The sequence below is a fragment of the Bemisia tabaci genome, chromosome 2 (genome assembly GCF_918797505.1).
Source record: "Bemisia tabaci chromosome 2, PGI_BMITA_v3".
Lineage (NCBI taxonomy): Eukaryota > Metazoa > Arthropoda > Insecta > Hemiptera > Aleyrodidae > Bemisia > Bemisia tabaci.
In genome coordinates this window covers 78,388,047-78,403,441 of record NC_092794.1, presented here as the reverse complement: position 1 = coordinate 78,403,441, position 15,395 = coordinate 78,388,047, and the positions used below count along the sequence as shown (strand labels likewise).

The 15,395-nt window shown below is 40.0% G+C and overlaps 1 protein-coding gene across 6 annotated transcripts in view; it reads left to right on the top strand.

The window, feature by feature from the left end:
- The window catches only part of LOC109038537 (transmembrane protein 179), a 71,477-nt gene that overhangs the window by 4,472 nt on the left and 51,610 nt on the right, over positions 1–15,395 (top strand). For all 6 annotated transcript variants that reach the window (XR_011899187.1, XR_002009604.2, XR_002009605.2 and 3 more), the window contains exon 3: positions 14,533–14,661. Coding sequence is in view for 3 of the 6 variants with exons in the window: in XM_072296357.1 (XP_072152458.1) it covers positions 14,533–14,661 (129 nt within the window). In the remaining 3 variants the exon portion in view is untranslated. The remainder of the gene's footprint in view (positions 1–14,532; positions 14,662–15,395) is intronic.

Here is a 15,395-nt window from a genome sequence, read left to right as displayed (position 1 = left end):
GGAAATGGGCTGAATTCAAAGTAGAAAAAATTTCAGGCCGAAGTTCCGATTTCTTGCTGGCGCGCCTAAGCCTAAAAGGCCTAAAGAGCCGTATGCAAAATCGACATTTTTCACCCCCCCCCCCCCACTAAAACTTATTCAAACTTCGTCTATCAGTTACTAATACTTAAGCGCTTCTGGTCCCAAATTTTCAGACCCCCAAAAAATTTTGGGGGGGCGCTAGGGGGGGGGGGTGGAAATCAACACCTGTGAACCTCGATATCTTTCGAACGAAACAAGATATTGAGGTCCGGTTTGGACGAAAAATCGTCTAAAATTGCATACTTTAAGATTCTAGAGGTCAAAATCCCAAAATTACATGTTAATCTTAACTTATGTGCTTTTTTCAGTTTTTGAGGAAAAACAATTCTTTTAAACACACTAAACTGAAAAAGCACAATTTTGTATTTAAACCAAAACCAGTTTTTTTAAATTGCTCGTCTTTTTCCGCATCCAACAAGTGGTCCTATAAGCTGGGGAACCGAACGGTTCCGGAGTTATGATCGATTGAAGTTTCCGCTCAACGCGCGCCGACCGATTTTCGCGCCCCAAAAGGTCGGTTTTGACTGTTTTTAAATCAGATAGAATGTTCAAATTGAGCAAAATGCATTATTAGGGACTCTTGAGGGTCGATGAGTTCAGAAATTACAGATACTAAAATTACAGCTCCGTAGCGCTATTTTAGAGGCCCACTGAGCGCCGACCGGCCGCTCAGTGGTCCTGTACGGAGCTGTAATTTTAAAAACGAGAATTTTTTGGAAGTATCTGTAATACTGAACTCAGCGATCCTCAAGAGTCCCTAATAACGCCTTTTGCTCAATTTGAACATTCAATCTGATTTAATAACAGTCAAAACCGACTTTTTTGCGCGAGAAAATCGGTCGGCGCGCGTTGAGCGGAAACTTCAATCGATCATAACTCCGGAACCGTTCGGTTCCCCAGCTTAATGGACCATTCGTTGGATGCAAAAAAAGACGAACAATTTAAAAAACTGGTTTTGGTTCAAATATAAAATTGAGATCTTTGTAAATTTTTCGTTTAAAAGAAATTTTCTAGACCTAAAAACTGGAAATAAGCACATATGTTAACTTAAAAATGTGATATTGGGATTTCGACCTTTAGAATCTTAAAGTATGCAATTTTAGACGATTTTTCGTCCAAACCGGGCCTCAATATCTTGTTTCGTTCGAAAGATATCGAGGTTCACAGGTTTTGACTTCCACCCCCCCTAGCGCCCCCCTACAATTTTTTGGGGGTCTGAAAATTTGGGGAAAGAAGCGCTCAAGTATTAGTAACTGATGGACGAAGTTTGAATAAGTTTTAGTGGGGGGCGAAAAATGTCGTTTTTGCATACGGCTCTTAGAAATTGGATCTTTCAGGCTTGATGTGCATTGTTTTCCATCGGAATTATCGAGTTTCGTTCCTATTTCGGCCGATAATTTTGTTCGTTTGACCGTATTTATGACTGGAAATCCAGAATCTGCCATTTGTATGCGCGTGACTCAACGCCAGAGCGAGCGCGCTCGGGAGACGGCGCCGCGACGCTGCCCCTGCCCCGCGCGTCGCCGCCACCACCTGCCACGGTCGTGCTGCATGCTGCATCTCGCTGCCTTTTATTAATATTTAATGATGCCACTCAATATGCAAACCAACAAATGTACCTAAAACAATTGTTGCTTTAATGATCCTTGTTAGATTTTCCTTTGAAAAAATGTGAAGTTCATTGACAATTTTTACCTAAACAGAAATTAACTGGGTCTGTACTTCTATCTCGAGACAGAAGCAGCGGCATCAGGAATGATGGAAAGCCTTGGTTCCTTGACGCCACAAAATGTTATCGATGGGAATAGAATCAAGAGAGCAAGGATAAAGTGTCGTGAAGAGTTAAAAAAACAACTTATTGGGTCTGAAACTAATCTTCAGGCCCTTTTCTTTGATGGGCGCCAAGATAAGATCAAGCACTTCTGTTAAGTTGGAAAAACTCAACATTTAAGTTGTACAAAAGAAGAACACATATCGTTGACACAAGAACCTGGTAGTAGGTATATTGGTCATACGACGCTGGTATCATCATCAGCCTTTGCTATTAAACAGTCAATTTGCACCCACTTGCGTGAGCACCAAGTAAATTCCATTAATCTAGTGGCAATAGAATGCGATGGCACATTAACTAATACCGGTGCATATAAGGGAGTCATCTGACTTATGGAAGAACACTTGTCCCCGCCGCTTCAATGGCTCATTTGTTTATTACATTTTAATTAATTACTTCTGCGTCATCTGATTGAGGACCTGAATGGAAAATACAGCGGACCTGCTGAATTTACCGGCCCAATTGATAAAAACTCCTATCTAAAAGTCGAGATCTGCCTGTGGTGATTTTTGAGCCTATCGACAATAAAAGTTTTCCCATCATCGACCTAGCAATTCTTAGCACCCATCAAAAATATTTGCATCAAATAACCATCGCGGTCATGGAAGGCTATTGTCCACTCGAACTAGCAGAAAGAAGTCCAGACAATATCACACATGTCAGATGGCTGACGACAGCTAACAGAATTTTAAGACTGTTTATTGCTTAGGAATACTCGACAGACACTATACGAATTCTTGCAAACTACATTGTAAATGTTCATAGTCAAATGTGGTTCGAAATCAAGCGTGATCCTAAATCTTCATTTGGTGCAAAACATCTTTTCAAGGCAGTTAGATCAATCTCAGACTAACCAGAAAAAGCTAAGGCTTCAGCTCAGCCTGTTATTCAAAATAATGGTTCTTTCGGCCATCCAGAAAATGATTTATTGGCAAGGTTGGGAGATGAAGATTAAATTATCAAGGAGGAGGCATTGGCACGCATCCTTAGGCTCCGCGAAAATACACGCAAAGCTGGAGCTGTACGGAAGTTCAAAGTCGTGCCCATTAACTTCGAAGCAACGACATACCAATAACTAGTGGACCTGAATGGCTGTGAGATCACCGAACCACCCATGTTCCAGTTCACCTCAACTGCAGAAATCATAGAATACGTTCGAACTGGCGTTCCTTTAAACATTCATTTCAAGCACATACCGTGTCGTATGCAAAGTGTGGAGCGCACCGTCCAACTCGTCACCGAGGTATCGAGAAAATGCTTCTCCATATACAGCCGCCTCCTTATACAGCCGCGACGGCTGTATAAGGACGAAGATGAAGTCGAGGCTTCAGATGCCGGTTTTTGACACGAAAAAGCAGTGCAGACCCAGTTAATTTCTGTTTAGGTAGTCCAGGCGCCTGGTAGCTAAAAATGAGGCTATCTGGAATTTCGGGTACACAGCGATTTTTTTGGCTTACTGTATGTTTTTTGGGGTCGCTGAATTCGAATCTGAAGTTTCCTACCGCGTATCTGGTGAGCATTTTCCGCCATCTTGAAAAAATGGCCTTAGCAGGCCTTTTTTTGCGGGTTTTTTTTATATGGCGGCTACGCATGAGAAAAAGTCCCGGATTTACTTAATGTTTTGAATGGCTGACATAATTTGGAAGAAAATGGTGTGTCTGTTAAGGATCAGCTTGTCCGCCTCCTTGCAACCCGGGCGACTGCGCGGAGAGCATACTGCGACCGCGCTTGCTATATTCGCCACCAGGGCGCGCTCGGCGCAGTTCTGCCGTTGCGGTCCCTTTAAGGGCAAATTAAAGGGCACAAACTGCGACCTTTCGCCCTTTGGCGTGATGGGCACATAACCCATGGACGTCTAACCCGTCTTACCGGGATTTCCAGCTGAAGGGCTCAAATGGAGCCTTTTGGCAGCGTCCCGTGCGCGGCCGCCCCGTCAATGGGACCGGCTCCCGTTTCACCTGGGCTCTGCCCACTTCTTTCACTCATCACTTGTTTTCATTGTATCAAGTCTCTTCTTCTGCCTCCTGAGTTCGTAGTCTCAAGTTCTGCATCTCATCTTCAAGTAAGTATCTGGAGCTGCTACGCATTTCGGCACTCCTCTCCTTCATACGGCGCTACGTCTCATACGGCGCCAAGGCTTCTTCAACAAGGGTTGCCACGACTTTCGGTACCCTCCTTCGGCGCTACGTCTCATACGGCGGTAAGACTTCTTCAACAAGGGTTGCCACGACTTTCGGTACCCTCCTTCGGCGCTACGTTTCATACTGCGCCAAGAAACCCCTTCTACAGGGTTGCCACGCACGGTTCGTTTGAGTAAAAGTTATATGAAATTTTCTATCACTCAAAAAGTCTTTTCGGATTCGAAAAGTAGAGTGAAAATGGAGTCTTTCTAGCTAAAAATGAAAATAGGTTGTTCGAGCTCCTCGAGACATATATCGTTCTTTATATTTTTTAGGACTTATTAGAGGCTGATACGAAAATTGACTCAAAACTACTCAATGTTTCTGTTTTAATTTCTAAATTAAGATAGCTATCAAAATGATCTTGGTTTCATTTTAAAGCTGGTGTAATTTGCCGTCGATTGAGTGGTCTGCAAGCTAATTTTGTTGAAAATTGACGAAGTTATGATAGCTTGAATAAAGGGTGTCCAAAATAAGCTTACTTGTTTTCCTTACCGAGTAAGGCTCTATTTTTTCTTTTTTTCCCTTCAAGACCAAAAACACTAGAGTCAATCTGTAAAAATTACAGCGTTTGCAGTACTCTCAGGTCTGTAACGAGCGTCAGATTTTTAAATTTGACCCATTGGTTCCGGAGAAAATCAATTTTTGGTTTCTGTTCCGTTCTGCTTATACAATCAGCTATTGACATACGGCGCAAGACGCGCCACTGACGAGGAGACCAAGTACAAAAAATCGTTTTTATTTACTTTAATAATCGATCAGATTAAATATGTAAAGCTCGTTAGAAAGTTCAAAATATGATAAAGAACATTTTACCCTTTGCGTTTTTTCCCTGAGCCCCCATTTTCTGGAGTTATGGGGCATTTTCAGGGCAATTTTCAATTCGATGCTGTTAGTGGCCAAATTATTCACATTTCAAAATTTAAAAATCTCCTGAGAGGAGAGGTCAATACCGTTTTATTGATGTGCCATATGACCCCTGCTGCTCCAAAATTTTGGGGGCCACGACCTCTCAAAAATTTTAGGGCTTTGGAGGGCCATAAGTCACAAAAATTTTAAATAGCAAGGGTATGTTTCGACTTCAGTTATGGATTCTACGCGAAAAGTAACATAGAATTGATACGGCGCACGGCCTGTTTGCTCCAAATTACTAAAGTACCCCATTTCTCCATAAAAGGCCGTATATTTTTGGAGAAAATAAGGGGCAAAAAAAATCTGAATCAAACAGGCCGTGCGCCGTATCAATTCTATGTTACTTTTCGCGTAGAATCCATAACTGAAGTCGAAACATACCCTTGCTATTTAAAATTTTTGTGACTTATGGCCCTCCAAAGCCCTAAAATTTTTGAGAGGTCGTGGCCCCCAAAATTTTGGAGCAGCAGGGGTCATATGGCACATCAATAAAACGGTATTGACCTCTCCTCTCAGGAGATTTTTAAATTTTGAAATGTGAATAATTTGGCCACTAACAGCATCGAATTGAAAATTGCCCTGAAAATGCCCCATAACTCCAGAAAATGGGGGCTCAGGGAAAAAACGCAAAGGGTAAAATGTTCTTTATCATATTTTGAACTTTCTAACGAGCTTTACATATTTAATCTGATCGATTATTAAAGTAAATAAAAACGATTTTTTGTACTTGGTCTCCTCGTCAGTGGCGCGTCTTGCGCCGTATGTCAATAGCTGATTGTATAAGCAGAACGGAACAGAAACCAAAAATTGATTTTCTCCGGAACCAATGGGTCAAATTTAAAAATCTGACGCTCGTTACAGACCTGAGAGTACTGCAAACGCTGTAATTTTTACAGATTGACTCTAGTGTTTTTGGTCTTGAAGGGAAAAAAAGAAAAAATAGAGCCTTACTCGGTAAGGAAAACAAGTAAGCTTATTTTGGACACCCTTTATTCAAGCTATCATAACTTCGTCAATTTTCAACAAAATTAGCTTGCAGACCACTCAATCGACGGCAAATTACACCAGCTTTAAAATGAAACCAAGATCATTTTGATAGCTATCTTAATTTAGAAATTAAAACAGAAACATTGAGTAGTTTTGAGTCAATTTTCGTATCAGCCTCTAATAAGTCCTAAAAAATATAAAGAACGATATATGTCTCGAGGAGCTCGAACAACCTATTTTCATTTTTAGCTAGAAAGACTCCATTTTCACTCTACTTTTCGAATCCGAAAAGACTTTTTGAGTGATAGAAAATTTCATATAACTTTTACTCAAATGAACCGTGGCACGTCTTTCGGCACCCTGCTTCGGATGGCCTGCTAAGCCATGGATAAATATATACTACGTAGTATATATTTATCCATGGCTAAGCTTTACGGCGCCAAGAACTCTTTCTTCAAGGGCGATTCTCAACCTGACGCCCCCCCTTATACTCTCTTTCTCTCTTCTTCACATTCTTTCAACTGCTCCGTCAATCAAAACGACTCTTTCTCACTCCACATGTCTTCATCTTTCTCTTCCTAAGTTATTCGTGTTGCCCTGCCTTTTAGGTGGCTGCCTGCGAGACTATCCTCGGGATGACTTCTTTTCTTCTTCTCTTTCCTATCCTACTTTTCTAGGTGTTCTCTAACAGTGTACATATGCTAGGTTTGCTTAAAAATTGAGGAAGATCGTGAACATCGCGCCTATTCACGTTTTCACGGCGCACCCCTCAGCGCGGTCCGGCTCGCCGCGGTCCGCCAAGTTCCGAGGCGTTACACGCTTTAAACGGTTTTCGGTTGAATAGTTTTTCATTTCTAAGACTTGTTATACACATTATTTTTCTTTTCACTATCAATGTATCCCATTATCTATATATTTAATATCCTAAGGCTTTTTTTTGTCCTCCTTCACTTTGGACGGTTTGTCAAATTTCGATCTCGGAAACTACTGGACCGATTTTCCTCGGACTTGTTTTAAATGAAAGCTCTTAGGTTATGAATGTGCAGTCACCCCTTGGTTTTTCGATTTGCGCGACCGATGTTGCAAAATTTACCTCGATTTGATAACGACATATTTGCTTTTTTGCCGCTGGGCAGTTTGTCCTAATTCGATCTCGGAAATTGCTGGACCGATTTTCCTCGGACTTGTTTTAAATGAAAGCTCTTAGGCTGTAAATGTGCAGGCACCCCTTGGTTTTTCGATTTGCGCGACCGATGTTGCAAAATTTACCTCGATTTGATAACGACATATTTGCCTTCTTGCCGCTGAACGAGTCATATGGTTGGGGGACCTCCCACCCTTTGATTTTCCGTTTCCCTCTCCACGTAAACCCATCCCTACCTGCCGTTAACACGTGTCACCCTTCTACTCTGGCAAGGGTCTTTTGGCAGTATACCTCCCTTCCTTATGCCGTCTGACTCGGAAGACCTGTTACGCATTTCTTCCGTCGCATTGCTCATAATCAGTTCTCGGTTTGTCCAGGTTTCTTATTAGTGCGTCTAGAATTTTGCCCTCTTGATTTTGCCTTTAGTTTTTTTTTACGTGAAAATTACTTAATTTTGATGTGTAATTTTCAGAAAATAATTTTACTTTTTACGGCAGCACAGGTTTTATTAATAGTTAACTTTTTTACTGCAGCTCATGTGTACTTCCAAGAGAATCGGTAATTAATCTTCACCCTTTCGCAGAGTTAAATTTTCACAAAGTGTTTTGATTTTCTTTTCCAGGATTGTTCTTTATTTTTCAAGGATGTTTCTTTTTCTAGAAGTAGGTGGTTATCATTATTAGTTTCTTATTAGTGTATTTTCTGCTATCTCCCATGATGTCGGACCCAGACCCGAGACCTTGTAGAGAGCACCGATCACGGGTCGTAGATCACCAAAATATTTGCCATTCATGTGTATATACATATGTATATGTATATACACATGATGTATGTATGTATATGTATGTATGTATATATGTATGTATGTATACAGGGTTATCCAAAAGTCACCTACCACCCCTGTAACTTTTTTCCTAATTGAGATAGAAGTTTGAAACTTTGGGAATGTTCCTCGGTTTAAGGTAGCAACTTTTTGGTCCCCCCAAAATTTTGCGGGGCGGCCCCCCTTGAGGGGGGCGGGGGCTAACTTTTTTTTCAAATGGCAACCCCCCTTTTGTGATACCTCATTCGAAAGATAATAAAGAAAGAACATTTTTGGCGCAAACCGCAGGTCAAAATGTTAATTTTTGACAAAATGGCGGCCGGTCAAAGTTCAAAATGGCGGAAATTTGGCATCTCCGTGTTTTATCCGCGGATTGGTCTGAAACTCAGAATCCTGGGGGTTTTGGGACGAGAAAAACGATTCTGGCATTAGTTTACCAGCAATGTCAGTACTTTTCTAAATGGCGGCGGTTAAAATGGCGGCTTAGAGCGGGAAGTGGATATTTAGGCTGTTTATCGTCGGATTTGTATGAGACTTGGTATCCGGGGGTATTTCGGCACGAGAAGAGCGAATCTTTCAATGGATTTTTGAAATTTTTAAAAACTTTAAAATGGCGGAGAAAATGCGTGTGGCGATGGTGGATGCGGATTTTCCGTTATTTTTACGCCACCATTTTGACGATATTCAGTGTTTCAAAAATCTAATGAAAGATTAATTTCTTTCGAGCCAAAAACCACCAGAGTATTGACTTTTGTGCAAACCCATCGGTAAACAGCCTTGATATGGATTTTCCGTCATTTTCTCTCCGCCATTTTAAAGTTTTTAAAAATTTCAAAAATCCAATGAAAAATTCGATCTTCTTGTGCCGAAATACCCCCGGATACCAACTCTCATACAAATCCGACGATAAGCAGCCTAAATATCCACTTCCCGCTCTAAGCCGCCATTTTAACCGCCGCCATTTTGAAAAGGACTGACATTGCTGGAAAACTAATGCCAGAATCGTTTTTCTCGTCCCAAAACCCACAGGATTCTGAGTTTCAGACCAATCCGCGGATAAAACACGGAGATGCCAAATTTCCGCCATTTTAAACTTTGACCAGCCGCCATTTTGTCAAAAATTAACATTTTGACCTGCGGTTTGCGCCAAAAATGTTCTTTTTTTATAATCTTACGAATGAAGTATCACAAAAGGGGGGTTGCCATTTGAAAAAAAAAGTTAGCCCGCGGCCCCCTTAGCCCCGCAAAGTTTTGGGGGGACCAAAAAGTTGCTACCTTAAACCGAGGAACATTGCCAAAGTTTCAAACTTCTATCTCAATTAGGAAAAAAGTTACAAGGGTGGTAGGTGACTTTTGGATAACCCTGTACATGTATGTAAGTATTTCCGCCTTTTTAAGATTTTTCGATTTTTGAGTAGTTATATCTTTCTTACGTTGAAAGATATTTTGACCAATTTTTTTGCATTTAGTAGAGACTTATTAGAACTACTATTTCTGCGAAAAAAAATTGAAATTTGAGGCAATAGATTTTGAGGGGTGGGGCTCGAAAGTGGGGGGAGGTCAAATCTTGTCCACTCGATAACTCGAGCGAAAATGAATATTTTGAGCTGGATTATTTACGGGTGGTAGTTCTCCCCTAGGACTGGTTTGGTATTAAATTTGAGCTACATCGGCCGAGCCGTTTGAAAATGGCGAACTTTGAAAGTTTTAGGCGAGGGGTGCGCTGCATGAGGGGAGCTGGCCGGAGCAGGGCCGCACAGCGGGTGGGGGGAGAAAGTTTTTGGACAAAATTTTCGTCGCACAGTGGGTCAGGGGGAGGAAGTTTTTGGACAAAATTTTCGTCGCACAGTGGGTCAGGGGGCAGAAGTTTTTGAACAAGCTTTTCGTCGCTTAGTGGTTTAGGGGAAGGAAGATTTTGGACAAACTGCGCGTCGCACAGTGGGTCAGGTGAAGAAAATTTTTAAACGAACTGTTCGTCGCACAGCGGCCTGGAGGGAAAGGAGATATCTGGAAAAAACTATCCATTATATAATGACTTACAGACGTACGATTTTACACTGAAAAAAAAGAATCTTAAATTTGCCGCCAAGAAGTATTTCTTCTTAAATCAAGAATATTTCTGGTAAATATAAGCTACTTTTTGCTTAACCCAAGCATTATTTTTCTTGTATCAAGAAAAAGTCTGCTTAAAGCAAGATAAAAAAAAATTCTTGGCGGCACATTGACTGCTGAGTTCGGCCTTTGCATGGTCCAAATCAGTACCATTTGGCATGAGATGTTTTTTTCTCCTATTTTTTTGGAATTTGTGACCTCGAAAATGGATATCTGGAGTGTTAACTCCTCTCTTTGCTCCTCATTTGACGTTTTAGCCACTAAAGAGCCAAAATCGGCCGCCATCTTGGATTTTGGTCATTTCCGTGGGTTGAGGGGTCTGTATGACAATTTTTTTGGAATCTACGATTCAAAAAACATGAGGATCGACACCTCTCTTGACGTTTTGTGCCGTTTCACATACATTTCAATTTCAGCCTCCATTTTGGCCGCCATCTTGTTTTTGGGGCCTTGGCATCAAAATCGGATAGTCCACCAAAGATTTTCTCATTCTAGGGACCAAAATGAAGGAGTAAACTTGCATCACAAACGTGCAAACGGGACGTAATTTTCGAACACATGCTTCCCTGACTATGCAATAAATCGCCTTTTTTCGTCATTTTTGAGCATTTCCGACCGATTTTCATTTCCGTTTAGATCCGTGCCCCATCGATGCACGTTAGTAAGTGTTTATTGCTCGAAAATATATACCTTAAGGTTGAAATAGAGAGAGAAAATAGGAAATTGCAGTTACAATCTATGGAAAGCATCGGTTACGGTGTGAAAAATCGTCTTTTGGCGTCAATTTCGAGGATTTTCGGTCGGTTTCCGGTTTCCATCAGGCCGTTAATCGATCGGTAAATGTATGGAAAGTGTCGATAGTCTAATTTTATACATCTTACAGGGTAAACTGGGGGAAAACATCGTTAATTGAAGTGTTCATTATCGAAATATTTGGATTCAAATGTAAAAAATTGTCTTTTTTTACCAATTTTTGACCTTTTTTGGCCTCTTTGAATTTTTTTAGGCCCTTAACCGTCCGATAACTATTGAAAAAAGTATATCAACCAAAAGTATATATCTTAAGCTTGAAGTATAAAAAAAAAAATCGAAAATCGGAGCGACTGTTTTTTAGATAATGCAGTTCGAACATTGAATGGCGAAAAAATCGTAAATTTTAAAAAACTCTAAATTACGGCCATTTAAATAATTTTTAGCTCAATTTTGATGGCATATTCAAAATCTACATGAAAAATTGGTCTAGAAACACTCTTTCAAAGTATGATGGATTGATACAGAGTCTCGCTATGGAGAGTCAAAGAGAGGGAAGTCGAGAAAATGAGAATCGCTAAAACGGGCTTTTTTGAATATCGCTAAAATTCACCCTATCTTCGGGGGTCGATATCTCGCGAACGGGGCGTCGGATGGGAAAACCCTTCAAAGTAGTATCTTATAATGATGTAAAGACCCCGTATACCAATTTTCAGCCGAATCGGAGGGGGTCGGGTTCCGAGCTTGGTTTGGTTCCGTTGACGTGGAATGACCCTCGTATGTATAGGTTACCATAAATAAAAACTGAGTTGTCCTTTTTTTGGAAATTTGTTCTGAATGTAGTTCTCTGTTGTTCATTGAAGAGAGGTTGTTAAGAAAATTTTTCTGTAGTTAAAGAAAAATGTACTTCATTTAAAGGAAAACATTTACGTATTGAAATTGTCTTTTGTGTCAAAGAAATTTTCTTTAATTCAAATCATTTTCTTACTCTAAAAATAACATCACTTTGTCATTGATAAGAAATTAATTTTCTTTACCTAAATTGAACAATTTTTTTCTAACGAAAGGAGATAGTCGTCAAGTAAAGATAATTTTCTTCAGATCAAATAATTTTTCAAATTAAGAAAACTTTTTCAGCAATTTGTGTGTTCGCTCAGGAAGACAAAGAAAGCAAAATCAGTTACGGAAAAGAGGATTATTTTGCTCCAAATAAGAAAAGATTTCTTCCATTGCTGCTGTCGTTCCAGGGTGGATCTTTACTTGCACTTTTTTGTTTCCCTTTTAGAGAGTGAATTTTTATTTTAAATAAACACGCCCGATGATATTTTGCTTTTCTTGCCGCTAAATTCTCGATCGAATCTAATCTGTCTCGAATGCAAATACTTTCTGAATCAGTTCTACCTTTGTTTATGTCCAATATACGATTACCAAATTTCGGATGGGTGACATTACTAACGGCGATTTGAACGCGTATACTTTTTCGATTGAGATTTTTTTTCCTTTCTTTTGCTTCAATTTGAATTGCATCACCACAAAGAGCGCATAGCATGGAAAATGAACTTCTTTAGGGGAAATCACGGATTGAGAAGGTGATTTTTAGCGATTGCAGGCTAAAATTTGTTTCTCATTCGTGTAATTTTTACTGCATACCCTATGCACTGTTATTTTATGTCTTATACGCCCTATCAACTCTACTTTCCTGTCTTGCCGTTTTTCACTAGCTTTGCGTAAAGCACTCTCTCCCTTTCTTTTAACGTCTATTGTTTGTTGATTTGCCAACGGCTGGCCAAATATAAAACACGAAATTTCAAAGTCCATCGCAAAAGTTTAGATGTACATGCGTCAAAAATAACACATTAAAACCAACATATCAGGTGAAGTCGCGACAAGCATGTTTGGCAGTCATCTGCTTACTGAAGATGTATATCTTGCTGCAGAATTAGTGAAGTCTAGCCAGAGTGCAATAAAGATGCCAAGGAGATAAGAAAATGCTAGGCAGTGCATAATCCTGGAGCCCCTTTGATATCCAACGACCGCATTCTAGCCAAGATCGTAGCCCCAGAATATGGGAGAGATAACACCTCGAAAAAAATAAACCATTGAGACAGTGAGTCACTGACGCGGAATCTTGCGAGACATCACAAATATGTTGAGGACGGGGATATTTATCCCGTTTTAGTTAATATTATTTTACAAATTTTTTGGCATTTGGATCTGTTTGTTCTCTCTTAAGGGTAATACATTAATCTAAGATGAAAAAAATAACAATTAATCCAAACTTACTGTAATAAGACATTTTTTCAGGGAGGGATAGCGAAAACGGAAGGGGTCATGGAACACATTTCAGGTATTTTAAAGCATTAAAATGATTATTAAATGTTAGAAATGAAATACTGTTGAAACGAAAACCGTTTAAAGCGTGTGACGCCTCGGAACTTGGCAGACCGCGGCGAGCCGGACCGCGCTGAGGGGTGCGCCGCAAAAACGTGAATAGGCGCGATGTTCACGATGCTGTATCTTCCTCAATTTTTAAGCAAACCTAGCATATATATACACCATTTTCTTCCAAATTACGTCAGCTATCCAAAACATTAACCAAATCCGGGACTTTTTCTTATGCGTAGCCGCTTTACAAAAAAAAACCCGCAAAAAAGGCCTTTTTAGGCCATTTTTTCAAAATGGCGGAAAATGCTCATCAGATACGCGGTAGGAAACTTCAGATTCGGATTCAGCGACCCATAAAAACATAGAGGAAGCCAACAAAATCGCTGTGAACCCAAAATTCCAGGTAGACTTACTGGGCGCCTGGATTAGGGTAAAAATTGTCAATGAACTTCACATTTTTTCTAAGGAAAATCCAACAAGGATCATTAAAGCAACACTTGTTTTAGGTACATGTTTTGCTATGCATATTGAGTGGCATCATTAAATATTAATAAAAGGTTGCGAGATGCAGCATGCAGCACGACCGTGGCAGGTGGTGGCGGCGACGCGCGGGGCAGGGGCAGCGTCGCGGCGCCGTCTCTCGAGCGCGCTCGCTCTCGCGTCGAGTCACGCGTATACAAATGGCAGATTCTGGATTTCCAGTCATAGATACGGTCAAACGAACAAAATTATCGGCCGAAATTGGAACGAAACCCGATAATTCCGATGGGAAACCAAGTACATCAAGCCTCAAAGATCCAATTTCAAAATGTAGGCCTTGTAGGCTTAGGCGCGCCAGCAAGAAATTGGAACTTTGGCCTGAAATTTTTTCTTCTTTGAATTCAGCCTATTTCCCGACATTTTTTCACTACCCGTCAAAAGAATTCATACAAAAGTCAAAATCGCTCCATCCTAAGATTCCTACTTTAAAAAAAATTCATTTTTCTTCTTTATTCTTTGTCGCTTCATTCTAAACACTAAACAGACTTCTCAATTTCGCACTACCTGAATTGCTTTCTATAGATAAGCCTTACAACTTTACAAAAAATTATCTCTAAAAGTAATTATCTGAAGGCCAGTTGCAATGACAATGAAATCTTTAATTATCCCCTAATTCTTTTCACAGACTTCCTTGAATTGGAAGAACAAGAATAACAGAACCAAAAAAAAAATAAAAATTATCTGTTAAGAAGTTGTACAGACAGCTACAATTTGAACTTGAAGGTTCGCTTTAGATCAGAATTTTGTCTCTCTCGGATCATCATGATTTTTCCTATTTTTATTTCAGCACATTTTTATCATCCTTTGCGGATGCAGTCACCTGCATTGTTCTCTGTACATTTACTCTCATTTCTGCTCTCATGATAACACTTGGGTTCAAGACATGGTGTAATGAAATTAGCAAAAGATTCCCTTCGTAAGTTTTGTTCCTTTTCTTTAATATCCTGTTTTTATGTTACTCCTCATAGTTCTGCAGAAAACTTTCAGTGTTGCAAGATAATTTAGATGGGGGAAAACCTTTCATCCCCCTTGTTTTAAGTCGGTGAAATCTCGCTTTTTTCTCCCTTTGTTTCTTTCTCTTTTTCTGAAGCGTGTCTAAACAACTCAATATTGAGTCATTTTTTGAGAATCCATTTGTTGGCAGATGAAATAATGTGTGACTAGATTTTTGAAAAAGGACCTCATCAGCAGTGAAAAAAAATTCAGTAGAGAATTTACAGGAAATATGACCAAATTTCGCCGAATTTTTATTTACAGAACATGATTTATGGTGTACTCCCAGATGATAGGATGTGTGAAGTTAGAATAGTGCAGCAAGTTAGTAGAGCAAGGTTGATTGGCAGAAAATAACACAGAACTCCAAATGTTGGATGGACAAGGCTTCATTGGCACAGAACTCAAAACATCTAAAGTCTAAATAGGCTTCTCCTTTTCCTTCCATAACCGACTTTTGTCTTTCCGTACAGACTAAATTTCAACTTTTTAATCTGAATTGGACATATTTCTGCCAAACTGAACTAAGGATGAGTGGGAGAGATGGGGTGTGCTCTAGGAAGGTGGATAAGAAACAATGATAAAGTGTGCGTGATTCCCTTCGGAGATGGAAAAGCGGGGTTACACACTCTCAAACGGAACTATGTGCCAACTGAA